The sequence below is a fragment of the Ictidomys tridecemlineatus genome, chromosome 3 (assembly GCF_052094955.1).
Source record: "Ictidomys tridecemlineatus isolate mIctTri1 chromosome 3, mIctTri1.hap1, whole genome shotgun sequence".
Lineage (NCBI taxonomy): Eukaryota > Metazoa > Chordata > Mammalia > Rodentia > Sciuridae > Ictidomys > Ictidomys tridecemlineatus.
In genome coordinates this window covers 60,209,411-60,226,895 of record NC_135479.1, presented here as the reverse complement: position 1 = coordinate 60,226,895, position 17,485 = coordinate 60,209,411, and the positions used below count along the sequence as shown (strand labels likewise).

Sequence of the window (17,485 nt, the reverse complement as noted above, 5' to 3'; positions counted from 1 at the left end):
TACTCTGGTTATCATGCTATCCGTCTTTCCCTTATACTTCCTGTTCCCTTTTCATACAAAAGGACTAGCTAAAGACAGTATATTAGGTAAGGTACTAAAGGTCTCATATTTAATTACATGGATATCATTGATATTGAAATGCATGATTCAGATGAGATAGACATAAAACTTTTCCAATTATCATAATAGATATTTACAATACATTCAAAATAGTTCAAAATAATTCTAACATTCTGATTAATAAAAACATGAATCTCTAAAGTATATATGCAGTGCAAGGTTCCCGTTATCTCTTTATTTTTTTAGCATATAAATAATTTTTTTGTCTCCATATTTCCATCAATACTGAAATAGCTTCGCATAGTAATGAGACACACCTGATTTCTGCCTCTGCGTTTTCCATAATTCCTTCTCACTAGGGCTTTGTAATTCTCATTTTTCTTGGTTAAATAGTAATATAAAACACAATCAGGAACACTCTGTAATGAAAGTAGTTCATTTTTGAGAATTCAATAAAATGTCTTAAATTAAAAAAATATTTTCAAGAAAAATACTACTATTCTTTAATTTATATTAAGAGAAAATATACATGGCTAATATTTTAAGGCATATATTAGTGCTCTAAAATACATTATTTTGATAGTTAACTGTTGACTTAATCCAAATTATGTTAAAAATATGAAAAGTTATCAGAAACATTCAAATATTTTCTTATTAACTAGTAAGTAAACGTCCCTTTAAATAGTTTGTTCAAAAACACTAAAAAATGCAGAGGAAATCAGAACTCAAGCAGTGTGATTATGTGTTTTTAGGGAAATATAAAGTTAACTTTCATTATCCATAAAAATTAGATCTGTGCTTAGGACATCTAATGTAATTTAAATTATTACTTTATATATATTTGTTATATTTATGACATGAGAATCTTTTCTGTATAAAGCCCTTAACAAAAATCAATTCTAGTTAATTACTACTGCTTGTTAGAGTACAAAAATTCCAAAATAACAACATCCACAAACCTATTAACATTCATGCAAACCATTTCTTACCTTCCTTTCCAAGTAGGATGCAATTAGTCCAAAGTTTTTTGGATGCTGGATAAACCTGAGTAAAAAATAAAATAAAAAACAAAAACAAAAACAAAAAAAAAAAAACAAAAACAAAAACACACGCACACACAAACATTTTAACAACTTAAAAAGAAAAAAAACTTGGAAAAAGAAATATTATGTGCAGACTAACTCCTGGTGATTCCTCACTGCAAATTTGAGTAACAATTGCAGAATCATTGGAGATTTAAAGGGCAAAGTTCTGGAAACCATTCATCAGGAAATGATTAGATTGGTCTATGGTAGGGCAAAGAAATCTGTACTTTTAAAAAACCATATCTAAAGTGATTTAAATAACACCCAAGTTTGGGAATCTCTCATAAAATGACTCCCCATCCCTAATTCTTATCTGTTACCTATTTTCCTATCTATGAACCTATGGGAAGATCAATATTTTCTACTTCTCAATAGAATCCATTCCAATGCCAAAATGGGGTCAAGATTTTGTGGAAAAAGTTCAATTTACAAGTAAATGCTAAATACTATTACATATAAGTTTCTACTAGAGAATAATTTAAAATTTAAATTACTTGTCCTTAAAGATCTCCTTCTCGTGGTCAGTCCAAACATTCATAAATTGCCTATCTTTATAAACCTTCATAGGGTCCTCCATAAGCCCATTCATGTTAATGAACTTGACCCGTCTTTGTTCTGCATCAAACATCATAGGTGGGATCACAGAGAGCTGCCGCATTTGTTTCTCATTATTCTGCAAAAAAGAAATGCAGCTTACTTAGAATAAAACTTAAACTAGAAATTTTTAAAGGGCCACAAACCAACTCTCCTAATGGTCTGGACAAAAAAAAAAAAAAAATCTCACGTAGTTTAATGACAACAGCAGTATATATCACAGCATCTAATATGATAATTAGTTATAAATCTAGTAAATATTCACTGAACTAATTATAAAAGCAAAGAGTATGTTTTTTGTGGTTTTTTCCCCTGGATCATTTTTGGGATTTTTAAATTAATGTTGGGGATCAAGCCCAGAGTTCAGGCATGCTAGGCAAGTACTCTATCACAGAGGTACATCCTCAACCCCACATTTTTTTTTTATAACCAACTACTTTGGTAAGAATTCTTTACTTAAATAAAACTGATACTTGGAAGAGAATGAAATTTTAGTTGTAGAAGATGCAAAATAATGTTAAGTTCATTTAAGTCATGACTTTATGCATTATTAGACTGTATTACATCTTAGAGCACAATGGGAAAATAAGAAACCAGCATCAAAATCTTAAAAAGTCATCTATCTTAAATCACCTAAACCAACATAAACTCTCTAAAATCATGGGGTACTTTCAATCAGTTCAAACACCAGCATGTCAGACAGATACATTAGCTTGAAGTCCCCTAAACTAATAAACTAGTTTGTAACGATTCTAGATGTTCCCCTAATAGAATCCTTAAATAAAAAAACAAGCAAAGAAACTTAATAAGATTTAGTTATCACTGCAGAAATTATGGCTACAAATTCCAAGGGATGGATGTCATTACAATCATGCGCTTCAGAGGTGAATTTAAAGCAATAAGTGGCTATGTTTTAAAGCTCCTGAGTATGCTGCTGCAAGAGAAGTGAAAAATCTACTTGCCCCAATTTTATGCAATATTACATACAATACGTATTTATGGTTTGAGGTAAAATTGTCCAAGGACAAGAAACATGAATGTATTTCAAAAGAAGTATACCTCACTGAGCCTACATAGAGGTAAAGTAGGTTTATGAGCTCTAGAACACTGTGTTAGGTGACTCAAAAAAAGCCTATAGGAACGGCTAGGACCTCAACATTACATAACAATGCACAGAAATGCTTGAACAAAATCCCACGAAGTGTGGGATTATGTCTTTACAACTGAATATTATAACCGTTCCTAAAAGGTTATAAATAACCAAAAACTATTTTTGATCTGTTCCTTGGGAAAGCAAAATATCAGAATCAAGAAAAGAGGGAAAAAACACCTGCAAAGCCTCTTTCGGTACAACAATATGAAATCTAAATTGGCTCACAGAACTCTTAGATACAGAGTCTTCTACCTCCTTCAGAGCCAGTGTGACAAGAATTCCTTGAAAAAATAACAATTTGTAAGAACATATGATATAGTTTTATTTGATCATGAATGTGTAACAGGGTACCATATGAAAATACTGATGGACTCCTTTCACAAATATCAATACAAACTGTACAATAGCTATTTTCTCATCCTGAAAGAAATTTCACAGAAACTGTGTCTATAAAACAGAATGATAAAAATGAGCTCTGTGCTATCTATGCAAAGATAAAATCTGAATAAAATCTTTCTACCTCACTAGTAATTAATTTAACTTCAGGAGATCCAGTAATTGATGATTGAAGAAAAGCTATATTATAAAATCAAAGCCAGCAAAACTCGATAGTGATGGCTTCTGGACCAATCTTTTTTTTTTTACATTTTATTTTTTAGTTATAGGTGGGCACAACAGCTTTATTTTATTATTTTGTTTTTTTATGTGGTACTGAGGATCAAACCCAGCACCTCACGCATGCTAGGCGAGCGTTCTACCACTGAGCCCCAGCCCCATCCCCTGGACCAATCTTAACAGAGATTTGAATCTAGCTACAGAATACTCAATGTTCGGAGCTGAAATTTATTCTTTTTTTTTGGTACCGGGGATTGAACTCAAGGGCACTCGACCACTGAGCCACATCCCTAACAGTGAGTTAGAGTCTCACCGAGTTGCTTAGTGCCTTGCTTTTGCTGAGGTTGACTTTGAATTCTCGATCCTCCTGCCTAAGCCTTCTGAGCCACTGGAATTACAGGCGTGCGCCACCACAACCAGTTCTGAAAATTATTCTTAATCTGCATTTACTAATTAATATACTACTAAATGTGAAACACTGGGAATTCAAAGATGGCCTCAAAGGTATAAAAACTACATTCATGAAAACGATGCTCAAGATGATCATAAATATTAACAAAAAGATATATACATAATAAAAATTAAGTGAGATTAACTAAATATTGGTTATTTCTGTTTTGGGGAAGTGAGGAAGCATAATAAGGGTGGAAATATTCTGTTTGGCCTAATGATATACACTTCAAATGTATACCCTTGTCTCTAATAATTTTTTCATCATTTTATTAATTCTGTTCTTGACTCAAGTAAAAAAAAATGCCTGAGAAACAAAAGTATGCCTTGTCATTGAAAAATTAGTAAAACAACATTTTTGTTCATAAATAAATCCCCATAAGCTCACTTGTCTGCCCTTTCATTTTATGTTCCCTTCCTTGCCTGGGGCTATTTCACCTGCACATAGATGACTCTGATATCTAGCTCTCTCCAATTTAACTCTCTCCCAGGCCCATCTGCCTGGAAAGCACCCTTTGGAGGACATACGATCATCTGTAAAACACATGTTTTTTGTTACTCTAGGAAATAACACCACCAGCTCAAAAGTCTAATCTGGAAACTAGGAGTCCCTTTGTAGTCGTCGTCTTCTTTACCTCACATTGAATACATCCATCTTGTTCATTCTACATTCTATGACTCTCACCTATTAGTCCCCTCATATATAGACCTACCACTGCTCTATCTCTCTCTCTCTAGATCTTACTGCTGTCAAAGGCATCTTTGTAAAATAATACTACGAGTTTAACCCTTGTTTAAAACCTTTCAATGATTCGCCATAGACTTTGGAATAATCCTAACATCTAAGGTTCCCTCTCTTATATACTTATTTGTATATAATAAATTCATTTACCCCTAGCTTCTGGGCTACAGGGCTGAAATACTTTAATAATTAAAGGATTAACTTGAATTAAATCAATCAGTTTTCTTACCTCCTGCTCAGAGAGACCATCAATAATTTCAGAAATCTCATGTTCACTCCTAGCAATGGTGGCTGAAAGACCAGCGCCCCTCTGCCCAACTCTGAATATGAGAAAGAAATTATATTTAAAAGCCTTTCATAAAGAAGATGTATGAATTAAATTAGTACAGATTACTTTTATAAATAGAATTTTTTTAAAAAATTGAAGTTGATTTACTAAAATGCTGAGTAATTTACATTTAAATAATATGTTCAGTCATCTATTAAATTAATAACAAATTTAAGTGCTAAGATTGAAATTTCAAGGTTGTATGTCTACATTCAAATGACAGAACTAGTTATGGGAAATTTGTCTTTTTTTGAATACACTACAGCAGAATGCAAGGGAAATTTGTTAAAAAAAAAATACCAGTATTAATGATCCTTATTCATTTCAAATAGCAGTCTTTTGTCTGTTTTTTTTTTTTTTTTTTTTTTTGGTACTGGGAATTGAACCCAGGGGCGCTTAACCACTAAGCCCCATCCCCAGCCCTATTTTGTATTTTATTTAGAGACAGGGTCTCACTGAGTTGCTTAGTGCCTTGCTTTTGCTGAGGCTGGCTTTGAACTCCTTTTGTCTGTTTTCTTAAGAACAGGTGTAGACTTAGAAAAATACATTAAACATATTAACAAGGCAAAATAACATAACCAACATCCCTCACAAAAGTTGATCGTAAGGGGCTTACAAGACTCTTAAACAAAACAATGAAGAAGAAAACTGAAACTAAAACCTCTGCAAAATATCTTTCTCTAAAAGTAAAAACAAATCAGAAACTATTTACCAAAATGAAACCATTTCTAACTAGCTATCAATTTAATGCTGTTTGATTATGCTGGTAATTAATAAGGGACTTGTAGTTCTATTTTTATTAACTGTCATTTTCAAAGAAATTAATATTTTCAAAGAACTAAAGAATTAATTCCCAAACAGTCACTCATATTAGATTCAAAACAGTGGTTAAACATTGGGCTGGAGATGGTGGGGGGGGGGAACACAATTAAATTCACTAACACAAACTCTATTGGTTGGTTGGTAATTAAGTTTTACATTCAACATAAAGTTCCTTGTGAACTTTCTTATTGATCAGATTAAGGAAATACTAAGTATTGTCAAAGAGCAAGTGTGATCTGAAGGAAAACATCACAACCATTAAATATCTAAAACTACTACTTACCGCTGAAATCTTTCTTGCTGTTCTCTTTGTTTTCGAATTTCTGGAAACTGCTTTTCATAGTACTCTCTTGTTTTGCTTTCTTTAGCTTTCCTCCGGGGATTGTTTTCTATTCTGTCCACTTTTTTCTCCCATGCTTCCATGAGCTGATCATAACGTTGGCAGATTTTTTGTTCCTAATAAACACCCGCAGCAAATTAATAATTAAACTAAACTCTATGACACTGACAAACCTAATACTTTAAAATAAATTCTATTTCCTAAGGTTAAGTCCAAATTACAGTGACTTTTTTACAGTGACCTATGGCTCAATTGTGAATGAGAAGCTGTCTTTGATCTGAAAGCAGAGAAAGGGAGTCCTGCTTCCTACTGAAGATCAACATATATGGCATACGTTGCCTGGAATTTTGAGTAAACACTTAAAAAGACTACACAAATCAATAAACTAATTGATAACCTACTACTAGTAGCTGACCAGCTATTTTTTTTTCTGATAACATGTCTTCATTGTCAAAACAAAAAAGAAGTAAAATCAGAAACATGTAAATAGTTCTAACCTGTTCATAACCTGACCAATCACCCAAAGGCAACCATATTAACATTTTGTTGTTTTTCTTCCGATCTGTCAGAGAAAACACGAATATTTAACTGTTCTTCTAGTGTTACAAGTTTGTGGTTGTTTGTACTTTTTTGCTATTATAAATACATGCTACATAAACATTTTTAAAAGAATGGGGAAGGCAGAAATTGGTCATACTTTATCAAAAAAGAAATCCACTGAAATATGTAAAATTGAGAGTTAAATAAATGAATTATGATTCCATTTTCTAGAAAAAAGACGACAGAAGAGCCTCCCATTGTGGACACAGAACTGCATACACATCTGACAACACATGGATAGAGAAAAGCAAGAATGGGCTGAGAAAAAACTGGTAACGTCAGTCATCTCAAGAAACAGGCACTGGAGAAGAGAATATTTCTTTCTCATACCCCATTCCAAACCACAACCCCCACATCCCAAATCATTCTTTTAAATTACTATCTGTGTTTCTATACTTCAGCTTTTCTTCATCTCTATTGCTACCTCCTTAATCCAGGTCACCAGATTAAAACTGCCTACGTTCATGCACTTTTTTTTTTTTTTTAATGCAACACTGGGGATTGAATCCAGGACCTTTCACATATAAGGCAAGCCCTCTACTACATCTCTAGTCCTTCCATGCTCTCTTAATGTGGCCATATGTAAATTCTTAAAATACAACTTGAACACTATACCTCCTCACTGTAGAATTCATCAGGATCTGATGTAGTCTTCTAGGTAACCTACAAGATAGTATATGACCGGCCCTGGCTTCCCTCAGCAGTCCCATTTCTCACCACACCCCCACCCCCCAGCTCAGTCTACACTCCAGGTAGCTCTGAGCCTACCATACTAAGTCCTATTTCCCTTAATCATTCCCTCAGAGTATTGGTTTTCCTATGTAATGTTGTTGCCTGTTTCACATCAGGTGTTCCCTCTTAAATGCTCTCATAGTAATCTGTACGTGCAGGATCACAGTATGATCACAATACTAAACCTGCCTGCTAATGTATCTGCTCTCTAAAGCTGAAGCGATATGATTGTCTTGCTCACAACTGTAGAATAATATGAGACACAGTATACAGCCGATAAATATTTATTAAGCAAATTAGTGAACACATAAACTTTATAATTATTCTGTGAAGTCTATGCTCCTATAACTGTATCACCAAAGAGCTGATTTAGCAAGTACCACAATAACAACAGAATGACTGGACAGAAAAAAAACACATGAACTAATTTCTTACTTAGTATTTGTATGTTCTTGGCAAAACAAAAACTCAAGACCCGTAATGTAAGACAGTATCTGAAGGCCTAGCCTGGCAAATTAGAACATCAAAAGAACATTTTACATCAAATACAAGCTTCTGTGTCTTGAGCCTTACAACTCATTACATTGTCAGGTGATTAAGTGTAAGGTACAAAGCTCATTTCTGATGTGGATTTAAAGAGTTTATTAAAAATCTAAATTTAAATATATCAACAGTTTATCTGTAAATTAGTAATGAATATATATGAAAATAATAATATAAGCATGTATTTTTTATAACTTTTATGATTATAACCATAAAACTTTCAGAAGGCAAGCCATATAATTAAATATAAAAAACCATTTGAATTTGAAAAAGCTGAACCCTTGCTGACCCAGTTTCAAGAAAAAATAACAATGTCTAATTGGCATGACTAAAACTTACCCACATTTGTATGAGGCTTAAGTGACTAATGTAGATCATCCTATTTATCTTTTGTGGTCTTTTTTTTTTTTTAACTACTCACCATTTTCTTTCTTTTGGCTAGATGAAAATGTTACACATGGATGACCAATGAAATTAATTTGATAATGATATTAAGTGTGGTATTAAAAACTAGAATTATATTTATATTTAAGTCACATGTTCAGTTACTTTTAAAAATCAGCATTTGTTGTCATTAACAATGGAAAACTGAATGCCTGAATGAGCATGAATGGGAAAGCTGTACAAATTTCAGTTAACAAGGATAGGACCTCACCCTTTGTTTTCTTGCATGATTTCTTCTTTTAAAAAATAAAATGAGTTTTTTCCTCATCACCTGGTTTCTAGAAGAGAAAAATATGGTTGCATGACATTACGAAAAAGCACATTTAAGGATGATTTCACTTTTTTTTTCCAGACACACTGGAAAACAACAGGTAAAGATCACTTAAGAATTTATGATGCAATTAAAGTTAATGCTAATTTTTTCACCCTGCAAAATAAGACTTTATAATTTTTGCAATAATTGGAACTAAAATTCTTCCCATTCTACACCAAGATGACATAGTTAATTTTCAATTATTACATCCAATAATAAGGCATATAATTTATTTTTAAATTACAATTACATTTACTGGTTCTTCTTAAGAACTCTGGTGATAAATACATTTTGGAGGTAAAAGGGAAGCTTTTACAGGTACCTCCCTACCTCAGATACAGGACTGGCCTCCTTCCAGTGAGAATTTATACCAATATATTTACAGAGAGGTGGTTTCTGCTTTAAACAGAAGATTTTCTTCTCTCAAAGAAATGACACAAGCCACTCTAAGAAGTAATGGAGGGTGATGTGACAAGACAGGAAGATTTCTCCTATATCATAATGTAACAATTTCACTTTTTAAATTGGAAGCATTGTGACCTTCAAAAACAATGACATGCAGGTTCAAATATAAATATTTATACCCCACCTACTTCGAGAAAGGATTTCAAGCTGATTATTCAAATATAAATACAAAGCCAAGGCAAGTAGAAGTAATTTTTTGGATTATCTGCCACTCGGGACTAACAGTGACACTGGCTCCACTCAAATAAGCATGGACAATCAGGAGCTGGCTATATGAAAAAGTAGCCAAGAGATGAAAAGAATTATTAAAAGGTACATTTGCTATTTCATACAAAGCAAATGACGGTGATGAAAAAACAGCTACTGAACGATTTATATGGATGCATGCAGCCGAGTAAATATTTCTAAAGGTGACACACAGTGGCAGCATTACCATAGATATATTCAATTTGCTCTAACTGTAATTATGTGCAACTTAAAAGCAATGGCAATCAATAAATACATTTTAAAATGTTTCCTAAGAATTTAAACGAAGTCAGTCAGTCAATAACCCATTTCAGGACAGTGTGATAATCATTAAATAGGCAACAATTCAAAGACAGAGCTGCTCTCCAGCTCATATTGAGGGGAAAAGACAGAACACAAATATAACTGAAGCTTTGTGGGGGGAAAAAGTCAATAAAAGTAGCCTACTAGATTTTACCTCCTATTCTTCTCTTAAAGATGTTAAAACAGCCAAACAGTTCCAAACAATATATGTTAAGTTTTGCCTAATCTACTTCTATAGGTTCTCAAGACCATAGCAGCATCTCACAGAAAAATTCATAAGTATATGACTTTCATTATGAACACTTAACAAAAGTTAAAATTATTCAAATTTAAATGGTTTTCATGCATACTACCATGCAAATTATATTTGCCACCAGTTCTGCAAAGTAGTCAACTATTGCACACACTCTCAGAAATTAAAAAAAGAAAAAAATATATATAAATAGCAATGTGCTCATATACTAGTAAATAATTATAATATTCTGATTATACTTAATAAAACATATAAAGTAGAAATATCAACATTTTTGTCACAAACTAAGAATAAGTCACCTAAAATGCTCTTCAAGTATGATAATTTAAAAAAATAATAAAGATACCTATCTAGCTTCCTATCTTACTTCAATCAGATCAAGAAATTAAGATTTTCTTTTCACTTATTTTCTTATTCCAAGATCTGCATCCATAAAGGCCTGGTACTCAGATGAGCAAGGCTAAGCAAACTACATTCTGGAGCAGACTCCTCACCCACATGAGGTGACTGAGCGCTTCCAAGGCACCAGGACATTAAATGGCAGAAGGGTCTACAAATACCGTCATTAGCAAGAGTCATGGAAGGGATTTCCCTAGAATAGGATTTTGAATAATGATAAAATGATCCGTGGCACTTCTACTTTGCAATGGCAGATGTGGCTTGGTGGGGGACGGTGTCATCACTAGTCTTAAATGAAAAAGCTTCATTATCTTACTTCATCATGCGCCTTGCAGGTACTCCACTGAAAAAAAGACAAAACAGGAGGCAAAAAATTCAAGCCTCAAGGTAAGCCATTTCAATGTTAAGTATCCACCTTTTTTACTAGCAGATTATAAAACCAGCTAGTTTTATGCAATAATTTATTTCATTTTTTGGCCTCGGAAACTCAAAGTTGTTACCCCAACCCCCAAGAAGCCAGAGGAAGATAACATAGCAAATTACACAAATCTAAAACATACCTACACTATGTAATAATGTCAGCGGATAACATAAAAATGATTTTTTAATAGAATATATGGTTTTTAACTGAAGTACTCCAAAGATGATAAATACTTACGTCTTGATGTTCTCATGGTACACCTTTGTATCTGATGGCTGGTTATAGAGTGGCTATAAAATAAATCAAATATTTACGTATAAAATGTTGTACATATGTCTAGGAAGAGACAAAGAAACAATATTTTAATATAAGCGTAGGTCAAGTACTAATGGGTATATACCATAACATGACCTACTGAATCATCCAGACAACTGGATTCCCTGAATTACCCCAACTCCTAAAAACAGCACTTCTGTAACAAAGTCTACAAACCCCAATGTATCCTATAATAAATAAGCCTATTCATAGATATTTTTTCTTTCAAAGGCAAAGGAAGATTAAAATACTGCCTTAATCTTAACAATAAAATTCAAAGAGTTTTCTATTTCTTTATTTTTCCTCCTGCTACCTGAATGATTAAGTGGTTGCTTAGACAGAAACATACTCAGAAATATGCATCTGCAAAGAGAACCAAGTTCATTCACTATCACTTGAAACTTACATCCCTACCACCCTGCCCACCTACGTCCCACTTATCTCAAAATAAATGGTTTATATTCTGTTACATCACAAGAAAAGTTACTTTTTAAAAACCCCACAAAGTTCTGGAAATAAAAAAAAGTAAATTGCTTACCAGTTCAACTTTTGGGCCAAGACCTTCAAAAATTTTATGAGCTTCTTCTGCTTTTTTCTGGAGATAAAGACATTATTATATGAAACAATTAAAAATCATATTAGCCAAGAGCAAAATCACTACCTATTTCAAAATATATATCTCAGGCCAGGCATGTTCACACATGCATATAATGCCAATGCATCAGGTGGTTGAAGCAGGAGGATTGCAAGTTTGCTGCCATCCTCAGCAACTTGGTGAGACCCTGTCTAAAAAAAAAAAAAAAACTCAAATTATCTAAGACTAATCTATAGCTCAACTTATCCTATCTTCCAAATATTCTTCTTTTATATTATGGGCTAAAATCTTCTCTAATTTTATTTTCATGGCTCCCCTTACTAAATTCAGTCAAAGCCGATTATGTATAGTGAAAGTGATGCCTAATATGTAAGCAAGTTCTTTTGTTTGTTATTTTGTTATTGTTGTAGGGATCGAACCCAGGGCTTTGTGCATGCAAGACAAGCACCAACTGAGCTATATCTCCAGCCCAAGCAAGTTCTTAGAAGCAAATAAATATTAAGAATCTAGAGAGATGGGATGAAGATTCACTACTGTAAATAAACCCTCCAAAACATTCTAAATATTTTAACACATTCTATCTTTTAACAAAACTTTAAATCATAAAATACCATAAAGTGGCCAATATTTGCTGTGGTAAACCCAAGTAATCTCTGAATTAAAAGTATATAAAGAACTAATTTTCTAGTAATAAGCAAACCGTAATAGCTCAACAACAAAGAAAACAGCTATTTTGATACTAGTAGTAAGTAAATATTGAATTTTATATTTAACACACCATTTTTAAAAGTAACACAATCTAAAGTACTACCTAACCTATCAATATCTGGCAAAAAAACTTAAAAACCCTAGCATTTCCGCATTGCATTTTTCATTCTAAGTCTACAGATCTAAGTTATTAATTCTTCCAACATATGTTGAGTATGTTCTATGTGCCAGGCACTCGATAGACACTAAGAAAACAGAATAAGATATCATTCCAAGTGCAGGAGGGTGAGGGGCCCTGAAAATTTTCATTGAGATGATATTTGAACTGTGTCTTGGGGTCTGAGTGGGTTCCACTGTCATGAAAGGCAAAACACTGGACTGTCTGAAGGCACACAGTGGGGTAAAGGTGCTAACAACATCAAGGGAACATCCAAAACCTGTTCTGGTAGGATATTATTAAGGAAGGAGTGTCAGGGCAAAGGCCATCAAGTAGACATGTAACTACTGATAAATAAAATTTGGGCTATTGTGTAGAAAGTGGGAAATAATCAAAAGGTTTCTTTTGAGCTGGGCACAATCCTGTAATCCCAGCAACTTGGGTGGTTCATTCCGAAGGATCACAAGTTTGAGACCAGCCTGGGCAACTTAGTAAGACTATGTTTCAAGATAAAATAAAAAGTGGGGATATAGCTCAGTTCCAGAGTACTTGCATGGCATATGTGGAGCCCTGGATTCAATACCAAAAATCCCAAAAGAGCAAAATAAGTTTTGTTTAAACAATCATGTTACGGGCAACGGTTATGAAAGTTGACTTAGAAAGAAAAAAGACTGAAGGAAGGAGACTCAATAATTATGTGAGATGAAAGCTCAAGTTAAGCTAATAGGTGCAGTGATGCAAGTGACCAGATTCATGGTTAGGAGGTAGGACTGATATTCTTACATATATAACTGAAAAAGGGAGAGAAAAAGTCAGTTCCTAAGAAACTGGCCTGAGGAGGTTGCTTCCCTTAAGCATACTTCTCTGTAAACACCTTCCTTTCTTCTACTATCATATACTTTCATAAACTCTACAGTCAAAATATAAACAAATATTTTTGAAAATTTCTCTCAAATATGTGTCATTATTCTGAAATCAGAGCACTTACAAATATTTTTTGAAACCTACAAATGAGTAGAGAAATAGCAAATCAAAGTGTTAAAAATACTACAGGAGAATATTCTGTTTGGAAACTAAACAGTCTGAAAATTAAAACAAATGGAATCAACTTCTCTCAGGAAGCCATCTTTAAAATTAACATTCTCTTTTGGATAGTTTTCTTCTTCCCACTAAGTTTTAAATGAAAGAACAATTTCCTAAACATGATAATGGTTGACATCTCTTTAAGATACACTCAGCTTAATTCCAACCAGCAAAGACTACTGCTACACAAGGAATGAGAGATGTGCTTTCACCGTTGTTCCATCTATCTTTGCTGATGGTATCAAAACAGATAAGGTTATTAAAAAAAAAAAATGTTGCAGAGGCGGCGGAGACCTTATAAAAGGCAGCAAGGTAAGGCAGAAAGCACTGGAAAGTGAGCAGGGAGAAATTCAGTGTTCTACATCCAGCTTAGCTCTTCTCTCTTTCCCTCCAGGAGCCCCCACTTTGATTCTAGAACTACAGAGGTACAACTACAACAAATGACTAGTAGCAAGGTATATTTAGGAAAGCATATGAGGGTCAGGGATGTAGTTCAGTGATAGTGCACTTGCCTAGCATGGAAGAGGCCTTGAGTTCAGCCCCCAACAGAAGGGGTGAAGAAGGAAGAAAAAATTAAAAAGATGACTTCCACAATTTCTATGAGTTAAAAATATAAGATTTCAAATTTTTTGTTCTTTAGAGCACAAATATATCAAAATATAAATGCTAAAACTGAAAGAAGAGGCCTGAAAGGAGTTTTCAAGTTTTGCTAATGGGCATTAAGAAACATTATTACGCTATTCAATGAAGGCATCTATATAATTAGAGTATCACATCTTCTTCAGATAGTTTTCAGTCCATATCCCAATGAAGCAAACACAGAATTCACTAATCTTTAAACTGTTTAAGACAAGGCCTGTTTAAAGAACTCAACCAACCAGTAAACATACTGAGCTGAATCTATTTGAAAATTAACTTGTTTTAAGAAAGGTCAACATTTGCGGGATATGGTGGTGCACACCTGTAATCCCAGCAGATTGGGAGGCTGAGGCAGGAGGACCTCGAGTTCAACAGTGAGGCCCTCAGCAATTTAATGAGACCCTATCTCTAAAAAAAAAAAGGGTTGGCTCAGTGGTTAAGCGCCTCTGAGTTCAAGCCCTGTCACGTGTGTGCACGTGTGGGGGAGGGAGGTCAACATTTTATAAAATGTTTTATACTAAATTATAAATTTCCATTCAGCTCTAATTCTTATTTACTTTATCCCTGAGGTCACAAACTGACAGTGAAGCCCATCAGCCCATTAGAGTGTTCTGTAGTTATACACAGTATTTCTTAAACACCAGGAGATATCACATAAGACCCCTTATTTCTGATTTCTTTTAAGTAAGAAGGCAACTGTCTACACTGGACACCCCCACCCCCAACACGGCACATTCATCACTCACTTCCCTTACTGCCTTCTACCTTCACTGGATTTATCTTCATGTATTGCTCCACCTATTCAATAAAATGGACCAATATTGAGCTCAGCAAGAAACTAATATTTCTTTAACCTGCCTATAACACTACATTTAACCTGCCTATAACACTAACGATATGTAAGTATTTATAACTGATGACTCAATTATTTACCTGTACATACAAACATATCTGAGCCCAAGATCATATCTATAAATGTTTATTGAATTACTAATTCCTTCCTTCCTCCCTCCCTCCCTTCCTGTGGTGCTATGGATGGAAACCATGACTCTGTATATGCAAAGGGCAAACAGTCTATTACTAAGCTAAATGCAGAGCCAACAGGTACTTTTCCTTCTTTCCTTCCCTCCTTTCCTTTCTCCCTTCCTCCCCATTGTGGGGCTTCACAAAAGCTAGGCAAGCACTCTAACACTAAGCTACATCCACAGCTGTTTTTCTTTAAATTGTGAGACAGGGTCTCACTAAATTGCCCATGCTGACCTCAAACTTCTGATCCTCCTACCTCCCAATTCCGTGGGTTTACAGGTCTGCCTGATGGCGCCCAATTCTAACAGTCACTGTTCTTTTTTTTTTTTTTTTTTTTTAAAGAGAGAGTGAGAGAGAGAGGGGGACAGAGAGAGAGAGAGAGAGAGAGAGAGAGAGAGAGAATTTTAACATTTATTTATTTTTTCTTAGTTCTTGGCGGACACAACATCTTTGTTGGTATGTGGTGCTGCTGAGGATCGAACCCGGGCTAGGCGAGCGCGCTACCGCTTGAGCCACATCCCCAGCCCCCAGTCACTGTTCTTAAACTCAAATTTTCTTTAAGATGTGGCTATTGGGGCTGGGATTGTGGTTCCGTAGTAGAGAGCTTGCCTTGCATTCTAGAAACAGTGAGTTCATTCCCCAGCACCACATTAAAAAAACTAAATAAACAGAATAAAGGTATTGTGTCCATTTACAACTAAAAATAATTTTAAAAAAATATCTGGCTATTATAATGTTATAGACTCTGATCAATCAATTCACTACAAAACAAATAGTCTGAAACAATCTCAACTTTTACTGTAAGATCAACTTTCAGCTAAGAAGCCTGTTTTCTTCCATGATACGTAAAGCCTGTTAACATTTTTTTGTATTGAGAACTTCTGGAAGTCACAATTTATCAGCTTTGATAGAATGTTTTCTTTATATTGAGGTGAAATCAGTTTCCCTTTAACTGCTAGTTTCTGGACAAGGTTCTGGCCCAAAATTGATTTTGTCATACAAAAATGATTTATAGAATTGAGGCCTAGCTTTCTTAAATCCATGACATTTTTAATTAAGAATACAAAAAGAACTATTTAAATAAATTTTAAAAATAAAGTCTACTTAAAGGTCAAAGTCAATCTTAAACTTTAAAACTGAAGTTTAACAAAGCCTATTTATGAATCCTGAAGATGATAATGAAGTTCATTTCCATATCCAAGGCCTATCTGTACTGAAATATTATCAAGATTTGGTATTAAGTACCACTTCAGAAGTGAAAAACAGGCTGGGGTTGTGGCTCAAAGGTAGAGCACTCACCTACTAAATGTGAGGCCCTGGGTTCGATCCTCAACACCACATAAAAATGAATAAATAAAATAAAACAAAAGGCATTGTGTCCAACTAAAAACTAATTATTAAAAAAGAAAAAGAAGTGAAAAACAACCTACAGAAAAGCTGTTATATATTAAATATAATCAAATTTGCTTGTTGGTACTTACATAATAGGACAAACTGCTGATAAAATTCTACTCATTAAATAGTATATCTACAATATATAATGTAAAATAGAAATAGGATTTTAACATAATGAAAATTGAAATGGAACAAATTCAAAAACAGAAAAGGCACAGTCAAGGGTGCATAAAGGCCTGTGCTATCAGAGACAGCATAAGCTTACCCGATTCTCATCGTAAATAATTTGGACAATACTGCGGTGTTTCTGTTCCACAGGAGGAGGGGACACAGGCTTTTCAGGCTCAGGAGGTTTAGCTGCTTCTTCTTCGAGCTGTTGCTAAGAGACCCAGAAAGGAAGAGTCAGACATCTGCTGCATGTCACCTCAACCAGTAATTAACCACCCGAGATTACATATGCTACTGAGCATTGCTTACTGATTCTGTAGGATAGCCATTTAATCTATGAAGGTCTCATGGACCAAATTCAAAGATAATCAGATTTGTTTTAACTAATAATTAAACAACATAAATCACCCTAAGATAGACAGATATGAAACTAAGGAAAAACATCTTATAATTTTGATAAATTAAAGCAAACCATTAAGAGAAATTAATAC

The 17,485-nt window shown here is 34.0% G+C and overlaps 1 protein-coding gene across 29 annotated transcripts in view; it reads right to left on the bottom strand.

The window, feature by feature from the left end:
- Positions 1 to 17,485, bottom strand: part of Ncor1 (nuclear receptor corepressor 1) — a 156,431-nt gene that overhangs the window by 85,174 nt on the left and 53,772 nt on the right. For 19 of the 29 annotated variants that reach the window (XM_078042927.1, XM_013365441.4, XM_013365445.4 and 16 more), the window contains 10 exons: positions 17,092 to 17,205; positions 11,762 to 11,818; positions 11,146 to 11,198; positions 10,804 to 10,830; positions 8,720 to 8,786; positions 6,133 to 6,305; positions 4,929 to 5,019; positions 1,640 to 1,818; positions 1,050 to 1,104; positions 378 to 479 (listed from right to left, as the gene is read on the bottom strand). In XM_078042927.1, the coding sequence (XP_077899053.1) occupies positions 378 to 479; positions 1,050 to 1,104; positions 1,640 to 1,818; positions 4,929 to 5,019; positions 6,133 to 6,305; positions 8,720 to 8,786; positions 10,804 to 10,830; positions 11,146 to 11,198; positions 11,762 to 11,818; positions 17,092 to 17,205 (918 nt within the window). The remainder of the gene's footprint in view (positions 1 to 377; positions 480 to 1,049; positions 1,105 to 1,639; positions 1,819 to 4,928; positions 5,020 to 6,132; positions 6,306 to 8,719; positions 8,787 to 10,803; positions 10,831 to 11,145; positions 11,199 to 11,761; positions 11,819 to 17,091; positions 17,206 to 17,485) is intronic. The other 10 variants (XM_078042935.1, XM_013365448.4, XM_013365449.4 and 7 more) reach the window with 1 other exon arrangement.